The 15,121-nt window shown below is 56.2% G+C and overlaps 1 protein-coding gene across 1 annotated transcript; it reads right to left on the reverse strand.

Moving 5' to 3' along the window:
• Window positions 1–502: 502 nt before the first annotated feature.
• Window positions 503–14,262, reverse strand: RGS14 (regulator of G protein signaling 14). The gene is made up of 15 exons (XM_007085533.3): window positions 14,070–14,262; window positions 7,100–7,121; window positions 6,753–6,931; window positions 6,306–6,398; window positions 6,077–6,220; window positions 5,511–5,654; window positions 5,283–5,394; window positions 4,869–4,981; window positions 4,189–4,392; window positions 2,339–2,415; window positions 1,989–2,115; window positions 1,825–1,906; window positions 1,677–1,723; window positions 1,487–1,592; window positions 503–1,227 (listed from the first exon to the last, which is right to left on the reverse strand). The coding sequence occupies exons 1-15, from the start codon at window positions 14,112–14,114 to the stop codon at window positions 1,025–1,027; spliced, it is 1,698 nt and encodes a 565-aa protein (XP_007085595.1). The 5' UTR covers window positions 14,115–14,262; the 3' UTR covers window positions 503–1,024.
• Between the last annotated feature and the right edge of the window lie 859 nt (window positions 14,263–15,121).

Raw genomic sequence — 15,121 nt, forward strand, 5'->3', positions numbered from 1 at the left:
TCTCTCCCTATGTGGGCTACCTAGGGACAGGGATGGGCACCCAGCCAAAGCAGACAAGGGACAGAACCTGCTCCCACCACAGCACCCAGTATCCTCTACAAGGCTCTAACGCATCCAAAGAAGCCCACAGCCATGTCTGCAGAGACACATTCAGTCCCAGTAGAAGCAGAGGACAATAGCCAGATGCTGTACTCTATTCAGATCCAGAGACTGAGGAACAGTGCGATGACAGGTGGCAGAGGCATGGCTCCCCAGAAGTGCCTTCCCCTCCCTCCCTTTGCCCCCTCCCTCGCCCTTCCTCCTTTCCTCCCTGTCCCTGTCTCTCATATTCACACCCCAATACTCTGTGCAGTCAGGAAGAGACAGTCTGACAACAGGAAGTCAGGGGGCACGTCTTGAGGTCCCCAAGGGCTTCCTGGCACTGACCCTGGTGACAGAGGCAGTATGGCTTGGGGGGGGGGGGCACACAGGGTAGACTGGTATCCAAGGAACACACCTCATGGGAGAATAATAATTACTATTATAATAACAATATCATACATCCAGGACAAACCCAGCTGCCCCAAGCCAACTGCAAAATCCATATGTCCAGCAGAGCCTATGTGAGTAGTGGGAGGGGCTTCCCGCCTGCACCCCCAGGCCTTACTCATACCAGCTCCCTGAGGAGGGGCCAGCCCCTCCTCCTGCTCCTTGCTGAGGCTTAGCACAGGGTGAGGAGGCTGGCACTGCCAATGCCATCCTTCTGTGCTGGACATGCCTGCGCCAGAGAGGTTAGGCCCACCTCCCCTCAGTGGCCTGGCAGCAAGGGATGGATGAGTGAACCTATAAGGGACCAAGTGGTGGCAGCTGTGGGGTGCGGCTCCTCTGAGCCCACTCTCCGCCCTCTTCTGGCTCTTCCTGCGGGCCTGCCCGTGACAGGAAGTGGCCAGGAACACTCATGGCACAGACAGGGCATGCAGAGCGGGCCCATGGCATGCTTGGCCCGCCAGGTGCCATGCAGCCGGCCTGGACTGTTGGGCAGCTGTCAGAGGGCTGAGTGGGCAGTGGAGTCCAAGGGGTCCCCCTTGGGTTGGACCTCTGATTCAGTCTGTGGTGGGGCCTCCTGGGAGTTGGGCCCTTGGACAGGCAGCTGCAGAAATTCTGGAAGCACCAGGTCCTCTTTGCGCAGAAGGCCCCTCTGGTCATGGGCCCCGCTGCTCTGCACCCGATTCAGCAGCTCCACTAGGCCTAGGGGTGACCACAGAGTCAAGAAGCCCACCAGTGCAGACCTGCCTATGCTAGCCCACCACTGTTCTACTGCCCTTATTATGACCACAGCCTCCCCAAATGCCCCCCTCCCACCCTTCAGGCCCTCTGGTCCCCCAACCCCAATGGACATTGTTCCAGCCCCAATAACATTAAGCCTCAGATCAAGCCTCTCTGGTACCACCCACCCTCAATGGTCCCCAACCCTTTTGGTCTCTAGTTCCCACCATCCCCAAAGTACCTTCAATGTCACAGGTCTGCCGCTTCCCAGTGGTTGCCTGGGCCATCGAGTTGAGGGACAGTGAAGAGGGATGGGTGGCCTTGTTCTGAGTTCTAGGCTGGCCGCCCTGCGAGAATGTGGAGTCAGAGCCACAACTGGGAGGGGAGGTGCAGTAGGCAGAAGAGGGAGGGGAGCCCTTACTCTCACTCACCTGGCTGCGGCACGGGGCTGTGTCTCCAGCTTCGGGAGTCTTCACCCCTATGGCAGAGAGGGCCACCCTTACTGTTTGCCTCCCACCTGGACCCCTTCTGGGCCAGGGTCATCTCCGGGGACCAAGCCCCAGGGCCTTGGTTCTCTACCTGGGAGTGTGTCCAAAACCAGTCTCTGGGCCGCCACCGAGCTCACTAGCTTCCCCAGATCCAGCGGCTGCTTCTCGCCTGGCTGTGGGAACAGGTCAGCAGCCTGCAGGACAGGCAGCCCGTTCCCCGCTGTCCCTCCTCTGCCCTGCTGTCCCCCAGCTCACCAGGCACAGTGCCACCTGCTGCGGGCTCAGGCCGTGCTTCGTCAGAATGGGCTGCAGCGCCTCCTGCAGTCGCTTGGTGGGCTTGGCGGAGATTCGCACCACGCGATCCAGCGCCGCCAACTCGAGCCTGCACGGGACCCTAGCGCTGCGGAACCGCGGAGAGCCGACCCCGCCTCTCCCCCAACCCATCCCGGACAAGGCCCAGGAGGGGGCGGAGCCTAAACTACGGAGGTGGGACAACTTGGGGGTGGGACCTCAGTCCCCGGGACGCGGTTAGCACCAGGGGCAGGACCTGAGAGGGAGTACAGCAGCCAGAACTGGGACCCAAGCCTGGGAAGAGGGGCACTCACTCGAAGGTGATCCTGTTCTCCAGCCGCACTTCCTGGTCCGCCAACACGGTGCAGTCCTGATCCAGGACCAGAGCCTTCTGCGGATGCCAGTCAGGGTCTCAGAGTCCCTCCCTCCCCACCCCTAAAGATCCCCAGGATCCGAAGGAACCACCTCACTTCCACCCATGGCCCCCACTGGGGATCCCTACGGGTCAGAGGGAAAGGCGATGGGCAGGTGAGCGATAGATATGTGGATGGAATAAGACACCTGGCTGAGTCGGAGCCTAGCCAGGGAGAAGGGTGGCAAGAAGGTTGGACAGCCTTGGAAAAGAAACGGAGTTATGGGAAACATGGGGGTGGGATGAGCACGAAATGGTAATGAGGCTGCTTGGATACGGAGCAGGCTTAGGTCCTGGATTATGGAGCTGCCTCTTCTTGGGCCAGGCCAGTCCAGGACCCACTTCCTGGATGGCTGCCCACTTTTGTCTCAGGCATGTGAAATCCATGGATGCATTTCCTCCCTCACCACCCACCTTTGATCAGCCACCCAGACCTTGTCCCTTTTTTGACACTTGTCCACTTCTCTGCATCCCCACCTACTAAGGACACTTCTTGTCTCCTCACTACAACAAGAGCTCTTCTCCCAGACCATTGTGAGGCCAGAAGGATATAAAGTATCTGGCACAGTGCCTGGCACACAGTAGGTACATAAACAGTAGGTAGTGACTACTGCCCATGTAGGTCCCACTGCCTGCACCAGCCCAGGGCAGGGAGGCAGCCTCTTCCAGGGAAGGCCTGTGCTCTGCTGCAGGGACAGGTGGAGTGTGGGTGGGGAGTTATATTCGGCAGATGAGAAGGCCCGTCTGGGCTTCAGAGTCTTCCCCGGGTGGCCTGAGTGGGCAGAGATCCTCCCACTACTGCCCTCACAGTCCCACTCTCAAGGCCCCTGAACTTGCCCTGCACTTCTTATTCACATCCAGACTTCACTTAAGTTGTTCCTTCGGCTGAGAATGTCTTTTCCTGACAGTTCTGCCAGGCAAACTCCTCCCCATCCTTATCCTCCCCTCATCAACAGCTGCCTCTGTCATGAAGTCTTCCCAGGCAAACTCCTCCCCATCCTTATCCTCCCCTCATCAACAGCTGCCTCTGTCATGAAGTCTTCCCGGAGCCAGCCAGAAAAGCTTACTTTTCCCTAGAAACTCTCTGAAGCTTCGGCTCCTCTTCCCTGATCACATCCTGCCTGGCTTACCGCCAGCCTGTGGACCTGGAGGACAGAGCTCAGGTCTGGGTCCCTCTGCTCACCTACCCGGCAGGGCCTTAGGCCTTGTCTGGGAGAATGAAGTCCTATAGGGTCTCCCTGGAATGCAGCATTCTTTCTTCAAACGCTTCTTACTGGATGATTTGTTTTAAAGTACATTTCCCCCCACATTCCTCTGTAAAGCTTAATTCTAGTTTGCTCCTCAAGAAAACTTTTTTTGTGGGCTAGGTGCATTTGAGTGCCCTTGATGGCCTTTCAAAGATGGTCAGTAGGGACTCTGGGGGTCATGGGGGAAACCCAGCTCTGGCAGTGGTTCTCCCCTACTCTCCCTCCCCAGAGCATCACAGTGAAGATAATGGTAAAAATGGAAACCAGGAGGGGAATTGGGTGGGGAAAGAATTTTCATGGGATGAGAGTGGAAGTCTGAGTTTGAGGAGTTGGTGCTGGGTTGATTTGGAGCTGAGCATGGGGGACGGGGCACGGTTGTGTTGAGGATTAGAATTAGGAAGGGGGTGAGGATGGGAATGGAACTGGGGTGGAGGTCATAGCACAGATAGGAATGGGGTTGGGATCAGGAAGATAGTTAGAGTTGGGGACCAGGCCAAGTCCACACCTGCTCATTGCCCACCAGGTAGACTTTGATGTCAGGTAGAGAGAGACCTCGTTTCTCACAGATGCCTGCCAGCATGTCACGGATGGTGAGGCCAGGTCGGGCCAGGGCCAAGGAGGCTGTGCCATCGGGCAGGTACACGCAGCAGTACTTCCCTGGCCTGCTTTCGCTCTCACCTTCTGTGCTCCCAAGGCTTTTCCTGTGGCTCTGATTCAGGACAGGGGTGGAAGGAAGGTCATGTGTACATATTCAGGGACATGCAGAGAGTTACACAGGCAGGTAAGCCCACCGGGGCGCACACATGCACACACATGCCTAAGGGCACACTTTTAGGCAGGCAAAGATACTCCTCCTACAGGAACATATGTATGCTCACATGTATGTAACATATGCTCATATGTATGCCAGGTGTAAGGACACCCAGAGACAGATCCTCCCACTGACCCCCCCACACCTGTTATGTACACCTGGGCGCCCCCCCCCCCACACACACACAAAGGGAATGTACACCCATGCCATGCATGGGGCCCATTGTGGTGAGGACAGGAAGAAAGTGAGGAGGCTAAGGGGTTGGTAGCAGGAAGATGTAAGTAGGAACCATGACTAGGAATGATGGTGGCCACACAAAGGGGCATGAATAGTGGCCCTAGCCTGCACGTTGTCCCCCCCAGCAGGCCGCTCACCTCAGATTTGCTGCTTACAAAGGCAAGGAAGCCGAGGTCCAGACTGGCAGACGAGTTGAGGGAGCCCTGGGACTCTCTGCGCAAGGCTGAGTTTGGGGCCCCGGCTGCCAGTTCTAGGGGAGACGTAGCAGTGAGCAGAACAGCCCCTCCTCCCTACACCCCCTTCTCCACCGCCAGGTGGACCCCGCTGGAGCCCTCCCACAGGGGTCTAACGCGGCTTGGGGCCACGGAAGCGTTGCTACTGAGGGGGCTTCCCAAACTTCCGGGCTCTAGTCTGGAAACCGAACCACCGAGGGAACGTGGTGGTCACAGGGTATTTCGGTTTTCACAGATTTACAAATAGGAGGAAGGGGGCATTCTCAAAGCTTGCCCAAACTCCCACCCTGACTCTTGTCTGTGGCCTCCGACCCTCACCCTTGCGGAAAGACTTGCGGAGCGGGCGGCCGCCAGAGCCCTCAGCAGAAGGCTGGTGCCCCAACTCCTCCACGCCCAGCGGCAGCGACTTCCCGGACTTCAGCTTCGGTTTCTGCGGGTGGAGGAAAGGCGCTGGCTCGGGGCCGGACCCAGCCTACGTGCAGACCGTGGACACAACCCTACAGATCTGCGCCCGGCCCACTGCCTCCCATTGCCCCTCGTCCGCACCTTCCTGGTGGAGTCGGGGCTGCCGGGGCTGGAGGAGCCAGGTTCCCGCAGGGGGCGTCCCTCGGCCTCCGCCAGGAGACATTCTCTGTACAGCGGGGACTTGACGAAGCGCGCATAGCTGTCGAACTTCATCAAGTTGAAGATCTGCGGGACCCGCGCCGGGGCAGTGAGCCGAAGGGAGCGCTCGACTTGCCCCCAGTTTACCTGGCCCTGTCCTCAGGATTAGCTGGGTCCCCAACCTAGCAGCTGAGACCTTAGCCCCTCCCACGCAACTCCTTGATCTAGCCCAGTGCCTACTCTTGGTCTCGCCTCGACCTCTGCTAGGCTCCACCGTCCCTAGACCCTGATCCACCGTAGCCTCTGGTACCGCCCTCTGACCCGCGCCCTGCCCCTGCATTTTACTTTGGTGCGGGCATCCAAATCCAAATTTGCTCCTCTCGTAGGCCACTCCAACCCCATCCCACCCCTGACAATCGGGCTTCGCCCCTGGATCTGGTCCCACCTCTTGTCCTTTCTTCCAAGGCCACTCCCCCTAATCCCAAACCGAGGCCCCTGGGAACACTCACCTGGAGCTGCTGTTCCCGGAACATGTCCGGTCGAGGCTCTGCCAGCACCTCCTCGCCTAGCCAAGCCTGCCGGTCTATGTTCACTGGGCTCAGTGCCTGGCTGGACAGGAACTCCCGGTAGATGTGGCGGGCCTCCTGAGCAAGCTGTTGCAGGAGGGACAGGTGAAGGTCAGGGGCATGACCCAGGCTCTGGTCCCACCACTCTGCCCCAGCTTGTCTTTTCCCCCACCTGCTGGGTGTCGCTGGCAGGGATCTGCTGGAAGCGCTCACAGGCCTTCCAGAAAGTTACATTCTCAGCACTGAACTCCTTCTTCAGGAACTCCTGGTGCACAGAAGGAAGAGGCAGGCAGAGACACAGAGACCCAGTCAGGGGATGCGGTCAAAGAGATTGGGATAGAGATAGGGCCAAAAGGCCAAATCAGACAGATAGGGCCAGACAGACAGATGGGGCCAGATCAGAAGGCACAGAGAGGAAATGGGAGGCAGAGGCAAGTTCCCTGCTGAGAGAAAAGGAAGAAGATGCCAAAGAAAGGCTGGATGAGGCAGCTGACACAGGAATTCCACTCTGGCCAGCTTGAAGCTCCATCCATATCCTCTCCCATGCCGGCCACCCTACCCCCGCCCCCCACCTGGTGGCCACTGCCATCTGCCCTCCCTATCCCATCCCAGGGCTTACAGTGAAATATGCCAGCCCCAGCGGGTCCTGCAGCAGCCGCTCAAAGGATAGGCCCCAGCTGGCCACAGGCTGCTCCTCAGTGGAGAAGGGGCTGCTGGGGCCACTGGGGAGGCTGTGGATACTGAGAGAGCTTCCTCGGCCGTCACCCTGGCCCTGGGGCCCTGCTGTGCTGCTCAGCTCTGTAGGTGGATAGACAAATGGTGGTGAGCTTTGTGGCCTTCCCCAGCTCTTGGCCCAACCCCATCAGTAGGTATTTTCCCTGGAAAGATAGCAAGAGGTGTCCCCACCCTTTTCCACATACCCTCCCCCACCCCAGTCAGGCCTCCTCTGTACCCTCTGTCACTTACCTCCATCTGAGACAGCCAGAACCTATAAGAGACCCAAGGTAGACAGTCAGAGCAGAGCCCGGGGTAGATTCTCAAGGGACAGCTCTGGGCTCAGGCCCCAGGACTGGAGCTTGTTTTCCTCTCCCTGGAGGGCCATGCTGGGCATTCCCAGTGAGGTCACTGCTTGCTCAGCATTTTGCTCAGGCTACTCCCGGCTCCCCTTCCATCATGTGCCAACCACTGTGTGCTGGAATTTATGCCAGTTACTTTCCATTTGCCCCTGGTTCCCTCCTCCCTCAGCACTTGCTGGGTAAGCCCAGATGTACAGCATGGTGAGGATCAGCACAGACTTTGAATCTTGTCTCTGCCATTTACTAGCTGAGTAACTTGTTACTTGTTTGTTTGCATCTGTAATAGGGGCTGGTGATAATAATAGTAACTTACCTTCTGGGACTATTGTGAGGATCAAATCAGTTTAATACATTTCCAGCACTGAGAACAGTGGCCAGCATGTGGTAAGTGCTGTATCAATGTTTGCTGGTGTCTTTGAGGAAGGAAAGGTGTCTCTGTAGCCAGTGATCTCTTTGTTGCAACTGTTTCCTCTTGGAGAGGAAGACCCTGAGAGACCATGGGCCCCACCCCATCTTGGGCTGGGATCAGGATGCAATTTTAGAATGTAAAGCAGTCATTCTCAAACTCTAGTGTGTATTAAAATGACCAGTAGGAAACCACCTCCAGAGATTCTGGCTCAGTAGGTCCAGGATGGGGTCTGAGGCTCTCCATTTCTAACAAGTTCTCAGGCAATGCTGATGCACTGGTCCATGGACCACATTTTGAGTAGCACTGCTGCAGAGACCAACTTCATCCTCCCCCCCCCCCCCCCCACCCCCCACGTACAACTCCGACTTCTCTGGGAATCCAACCATTAGTGAAATAGAAAAAACTCTCCTTTCAAAATGACTCTTGCAGTGGTTTCCCTTGGTCTTCCTACCTTCCTAGCAGCTCCTCCAGTTTCCTCCTCATCTCCTACCCACACAAGATGGCCTCCACCCCTCCCTGACTCTGCCTTTCCCTCTCCCACATCTCCCCAGATCCAAACCCACGTAGCCAACTTCCTGCTAACATCTCTGCCCAAATGTCCCACAAGCCCTTTGAACTCAGCCAGTCCCAAGGAGAAGCCACCTCTGCCACTACCAGAGCAAGGCACCAAACCAGTTTCCCTACATCCTGTCTTTCTTCCCACTACCTGGGCTCCTAGCACCAGGGCCCGATCATCCCCCCTTCCCTTTCTCTCTCTCACATCCTCTTCCCACTAGTCCTGTCACAGGGACCACCTGTCCCTTTGTTACATCCCCACTGGAAACAGGTCTACAAACATCTCTCCCAGGAAGCCTCTCCCTGCCCTCCTATCTGGGATCTCCCTCTATGCTCCCCACTCTCACCTGGGAACACTCAGGTTCCATATCTGTGAGCCAGAGCTGGCCCGCAAATATGTTAGTACATAATTAATATCTTGGCTCTCAGACTTTTTTTCTTTTTAAGTTTAAAGGTGTTTCCCACATTTAAAAATCAGGAGTTTTACATAAACTCCTGTGATGCCTCAGCTACCCAGAGCTTCTCCTCAGCATGACAACTTTGGCTGGCATTGAACAGCGACTGCCTTCCCTACAAGGGGCTCATGCTCTGTTCAGAGGTCTCTGAGGCCAGTTTGCCACATTCATGTTACTTATGGAGGCAAGTGCTGCCCCAGACCACCTGAGTTCAATTTGTGCCGTGTGACCTTGCACAAGGCACTTCACCTCTCTGTGCCTCAATTTCTTTCTCTGCAGAAATGGGGCAAATACTTCTCCTGATTTCAAAAGATTCCTGTGATTAAATAAGTTAAATATATAGATAAGGAACTCAGAACACTATCTGATATGTAGTAAACTTTCATGGAACATTACTGTTATTGCTGCTGTTACATTAGTCTTGACCATGCTCCACTTTGAGTTTGCTAGCCCTGCTATGGAGCACAGGTGTTGGGGCCTGTCAGACTCAGAGTCAAATCCCAGCTCTGCCCTTTTTTACTCTTACGCCCTCGGGCTCCTCCCTAAGCCTCGTCTCCCACCTAGAATGTGGAGGTGAGACGTTACTGGAGAGGAAAGTTAGCACAGATCAGAGCGTGGCCGAGCACCGAGCCCATTGGCCAGCGTACCAAGCCCCTCCTGGGGGCTTGCCAGGAGAGGGGCGCCCTCTCCTGACCCGCCCCAGCCCTCGCCCTCCTGCCTCTGCACCCCCCATGTGATGGCTTCTTCCCTTCTTCCGGGTCAGCTCCAGGGGCTGCCAGAGAAAGTCCCAATTCCTGGGTTGCATGAAGAGGACGAGTTGAAACCCAGGGTAACCTCCAGCTTGCTCCTTCCTTTCCTGGCAGCCCTACTCATGCCACACGTACCAGCCTCAACTGCTCTGTGGCTTTGCCACCCTCAGGGCTGCTCTCACCACCCTTTGCATGGGTCTTTTGGAACCATCCTGCCTTCCCCTCCGGGGTGGCCGCATGGCCACCTCTTGCCCCCCTACCGTCCCCCACTCCTCGCCACTGGCCTCTCTCTGGCCTGCCCTCCATCCTGGGACTCAGATACGCGCACTAGCTCAGAGCCCCCACTGCTGCTGCGGCAGGCCTGGAGCCACAGACTGGGTAAAGGCGCCTGGGGCAGAAGCCAGCCCACACTCCTATTTGGTTTCATTCTTGACCTTGTGTGGAATTGCCTGTGTGTGTCTTTAGGTGGGACTGGCTCTCAGGTGGTGGCCAAGCTCCCTGCCCTGGGAAGTGGAGCAGCTGCTGTGTTAACAGTCGAAGCGCAGCCCAGGGCCTGACTAATGAATCCCTTCAGCCTCCCCCATTTCCCTCCTTCTCACTGCACCCTACACTTTATCAAACTTTTCTAGGTTCCCCACACCCCTTCACACTCCTGCTTCCTGCTTCACTGCTTTCTCTTGCTGCGTGTCTGCTCCTGCTCCCCTCACTGAACTGACTGCTCTCCGATCTCTACTCACTGACATCAGTCACCTACAAACACCACCAGTTTCCCTGAATCCTCCTGCCTACCACACTGCTGTCCACCCATGGCTAGGCCTCTCTCCTTATCATTTGGTAGCTCCTAGAGGGCAGGTCTGGTTTACAGAGGGAGCCAACCTGAACTCCCTCCCATGAAGCACCCTCCTTGCTCTGGTGCTAGCAAGCAGCCATCAGGACCCTAGCAGTCCTCCTCTGCCATCCCATGAGGCCCCAGCACCTCCTTCGGCAAGGATCCTTTACTTCTGAACGCCCCATATCTGTGGCCAGCAAGTCATGCTTCTCGGCCCCTCTTGCCCCACTGGTTGTTGATATGTATAGATGGGGCTGAGATGCGGTAGGGAGAGAGATCCAGAGCTGGGAGGGAGTTAGGATAGAGTCCAATTTCAGGTCAGCCACTCAAGGGCAAGCAACGTCTTCCTCTGGACCTCGGTTTCACCCTGGGCAGAAGGGGGCTCGGCATTTCCAACTCCTTGGGGCTGCTAGGAAGGGTGAGCGAGTGTGTGAAAGTCGCTGGCATGGAGCCGTCAGGAGCTCTGCTGACCAGGGCTCCCACCTGCCCAGGCTGCCAGGCTTAAGGAAGTTGTGCTGAGCAGGGCCTGCCTTGCCTCACCCCGACTTGCCTGAGAAGTGGTGAGTGAATGGGAGAAAAGGGGAAGAAAGGATGAGGAAGGGTGTGGTGGAAGGTGAAACTCTGACCCATGGTCAGGCCTCAGTTTGCCATAATTTTTTTTCTTAAGCCTGGCAGAACCGCTAGTATCTAAGAATACTAAGGTGAGTGTGGGGAGCAACATTTCTGAGCTCCACTTGTGTGGCAGGCACTCTCGGACAATACACATCCATGTTCTCACTCACTCTATCCTCAAATCCTTATCCTGCGTGGCAGGTATTACTACCCCCATTTTACAGACGAGGAAACCTAGGCCCAAAGAACTCACACAGTGGGGAAGTGGCTGAGCTGAAGTTAAAATCCAGGTGTGCCTGACTCTGGAGCCTGAGTTATTTTCTCCACCAAGCTGCCTCCCTGGGTGGGCAGGAGATGTACCAGGGGAGCTGGCAGGCCCAGGGCCTTAGCCCTTTGGACACAGGTGGGCAAAGTCAATCAGGGGTAAAGAGCCCAGGGGGTCCTCTTGAACTCTGCCCTCTGTAGGGGTCAGACCTCAAAGGAAGGGGCGAATTATTTAGCATCTTCTGTGCTGGGCACTCTGTACCATCATCTCATTTCATCCTGGTTAGGGGAAACGGAGGCCCCAAGATCCTCTCTGGGTATGTGCACAGAGAACCCTGGGTGCCTGGCCCCTTCAGCCTGAGCCAATCCTGTGGAGCTGAACCCTAGCCCCGAGCTGGATGCCAAGAATACAGACAGAGCTATAGTAGGCTCTGCCTTGCAGGTCTCCCCAGATGGGATGACTACCTGGGCTCCCTGAGAATGACAGGATATGATAACCCCTCCTCTCCAGGCTTTAGGCCCAGCTTCCCCTTAGGCCATGTCCCTGTACAAACACCCTGTGTTTCCCCACATCCAGACGCTTCCCCATGCCATCCCCTCCTCCAGATGGCATATCCTTTCAAGAGCTTCCTACTATGATGCACAAAATGAGACAAGAAGTCAGTTCTCCCTCCTCAGGTCCTCCTCAAGCTTTCTCTACCCTGGACCCATGGCTCTTACCCGAATCTGAATTCTCTTCTGGTATTTGTACCCACATCTTTTGTGCCTTGCCAGACTGGGAGCTGCATGAGAGCAGGGGCTATGATGATGGGTTTGGGTCTTCAGTGCCTAGGACAGGGCCAGCATAGAGCAGACCTATGGAGGGGTTGCTGAATGAATGACTGCATGAACAAATGAAGTGGCAATTGGGGTTGTGTAACGATGTCTCTGGGAGGGGGCTGGGAGCCATCTTTAAGTGACAGGTTTCATTGCAACTGCCTGACAAGCTGAGTGGCAGAAAGCCGAGGCTAACAAATGAAGCTGCCTCAGCAGGGAGTGATGGCAGCGGTGGGTGGGGTGGTTGCAGGGGGAAGAGGGGGAGGACAGAGCCAGGCAGTTCTGGGAGGTGGGAGAGCAAAGGCATTGAGTCAGATAGTCTGGGTTCAGATGCAGGCCCCTCTACCTGCTGGCTACCTTCAGCATGTCAGTTACTCCTCTGAACCTCCCTCGAGAGGTTACTCATGGAAGGAGCCTGACTCCTGGTCCATAAGTGCTGTGCCACAGATGCTGATGCCTGTCCACCCCTCCCCATGACAGTTGAGCATGGCCTTAGAAAGCTGACCAATGGCCAGCAAGAAGCCAATCTGTGACCCTCAGGATTCCAACCGGTGACAGGGAGAGTTCAGAACAGGCCCAGGAAGGGCAAAGATAAACCTGTGTGTGAAGGTTGCTGCAAGGAGCCAGGGCATCTACGAGCTTTCCAGGGTTGGGGGCAGTGGGTGCCCTCCCTGCTCTGAATGACTTTTGGGTAGAGAAGCCATGGGCTGATGTGGCAGGGACAGAGGCAGGGTCTGTCCCTGGGCATCCTCAGTTGCCCTGAAGTCCTGGACACTGCTCAAAAGCACCAACCCAGCACCAACCCACCCCATCTGGGGAGGTCGTGGGAGTGGCCCAGTGTCCTTGGCCTGCATACCCTAGTGCCATGTCTCTGGGTTGGAGTGAGAGGACCGTAGGTTCTTGAACTTTCAAAGTTAGGTTGATGGCAGAGACAGTGAGGTGGGGACTAAGTCAGCTTGGAGGGGTTTGCCTCTCTCCCACCAAGCTAGCCTGGGGCTGGGCAACAAGGAGACACTAGACAAAGGAGAGGTGGAGAAAAGCCTTAGGAGTTAGTAGGGAATTAGGAGGGTAAAACCTCAGTTCCTGAGTGAGGCAGGGGATCCATGAAGAGGTACTGAGAATGAAGGGAGGCATGGGGCTGACATTTATGGAGCCCCCACAATGGGTCAAGGGCCTCATATTCATCATTCTACTTAGTCATCTCAACAAGATGACTTTAAGATCTGTTCCAATTTCCTCATTTTATAGGTGAAGATACTGAGAGTCAGAGAGGACCCTAGTATGGGTCAGAGAGGACCCCTAGTAAGGGACACAGAGCCAAGAGTGGAATCCAGGTCTCTCTAGGCCCATTGGCCTTGTCCCATAGTCCTAGGCTGGGGCTAGGTTGGAGGCTAGGACACCGTCTGGCCTTCCTGGAGATGGGGTTCTGCCAAGTGGGCTGGTATCCTAGGGAGGAAAGACCTAGTACAGCCTGCCCCATTAGCTGAATGAATAAAGAAGCTGGACTGTCCAAGGGAAGCTCTGATTTGGAGGCCAAGCAGCCAGGGAGAGGCTTCAGGGGGTGGGGCAGCAGTAATAGCCAAGGCATCCTAGTGCCCAGCTACTCCCACCCTTCCCAGTAGCCCAGGAATAGAAAAGACAAGATGTACCAAGCTGGCCTGAGCCTACTGACCCATCCCAGGCTGCCCAAAGACTACTAGTTCTGGCATGAAGCCTCTGGAGCAGGTCTAGCTAAAGGGTAGTGACCCACTTGAAGGTTGCCCCTTACCTGACTTTGGGCATCAGGACATGGGATGAGTAGGGGAAGGCTGAGGCTAAGTGAGATGTGGAGGCCGGGGCCTCTGGGGGTGTGTGCAGGGGTCAAGGGCCATGCTAGGTCTCCCAGCCTAGATGGTACCAAAGTGGCAGGAGAGGGAGCAGTGGGTACCAGAAGCCTGTGACCACTGTACTCTGCTGTCATGCCCAAGGTTGCCTTAGGTCCCCAGCAGGGCCATCTGGAAGGTCCTACAGGAAGGGCACCAGGTCCTACTACCTGCTCCTGTCTGTACCCAACTTCTCCCGCCCACTAGCAGCATGCAGGCTCTTCCCCAACCCTGCCGGGTGTGCCTCCTGGGCTCCACCCTGGGTGTGCCCACCCCCTCCCCCGGGCCTGGCCTGGAGCCCACACTCACCATGCGCCCGTTGGGGACGCCCAGGTGCTTGGGCTTCCCCGGCATGCCGTTGCTGTTCACGAGTCCCTGCCGTGAGGAGTGCCCACCATGGGGACTGTGGGCAGCCCCGGCCAAAGCTTGCACGGTGGCAGGCAGGCAACAGAGAGAGCCCAGCTCCGCTCCTGTGGGCCTTCACATCCTGAAACACCAGCTCACTACCTCTTTTCTCTGCCACAGGAAGTGTCTCTATAGAAACCGAACCACAGAAAGAAGCAAGGTCTAAGTGAGCGCACGCCTCTTCCTACATGCACACACACACACACACACACACACACACACACTTTCACATGCGCACACACACATGCCACAATGCACCCTTAGCAGTGCCCCACACTGTCACCAACAAATCGCCAGAGGCCTGTATGTGACCAGGAAGTGGCCCAGCCTGGTCTGGCCCAGCCAAGGGAGATCCAAGTTTATGTCTGGGCACACAGAAGTGTGTGCTCATACCCTTAGTCACCTTTTTGCACCCTGACAGGGGCTTCTGTGGACATGTGTACATGTGCACCAAGTATGCACACATATATTTTACTCAGGACACACTTATCTCACACCTGCTGTGTGCCAGGCATGTGCACACTCAATACCCCTCCCCCAGGCAGTTGTGTGCATGCAGAGGTACTATCTCTATTCCCAGATACTTCCCAGGCATGTGCCCACATGTACAGACAGATGGCCACTTTGCATGCATGGTCATATACACACAGGCCATCCAGGTGTGCATGTTATAAACACACACTCTCCCTTCATTAGAAACACTTGGGTGTATGTACAGTCCCTTGGACAGGGGCATGTGGCGGGCACAACTGCATATAGGTGTATAAGTAGTCAGCCACCCCAGTGATATGTGCAAGCAGGTACGCACATGCTTACCCACCCAGGCAGGGGAATGGATCAGTTGCATCTGTGTTTGACATGTGTGCATTCATTTCCACCCACATAAAATTTCCACCTTGGTGTAGTACTGTCGACTGAAGAGTGACAGCATGCCTTCCCAGCCCTGACCCAATGCC

Source organism: Panthera tigris, chromosome A1 (genome assembly GCF_018350195.1).
Source record: "Panthera tigris isolate Pti1 chromosome A1, P.tigris_Pti1_mat1.1, whole genome shotgun sequence".
Lineage (NCBI taxonomy): Eukaryota > Metazoa > Chordata > Mammalia > Carnivora > Felidae > Panthera > Panthera tigris.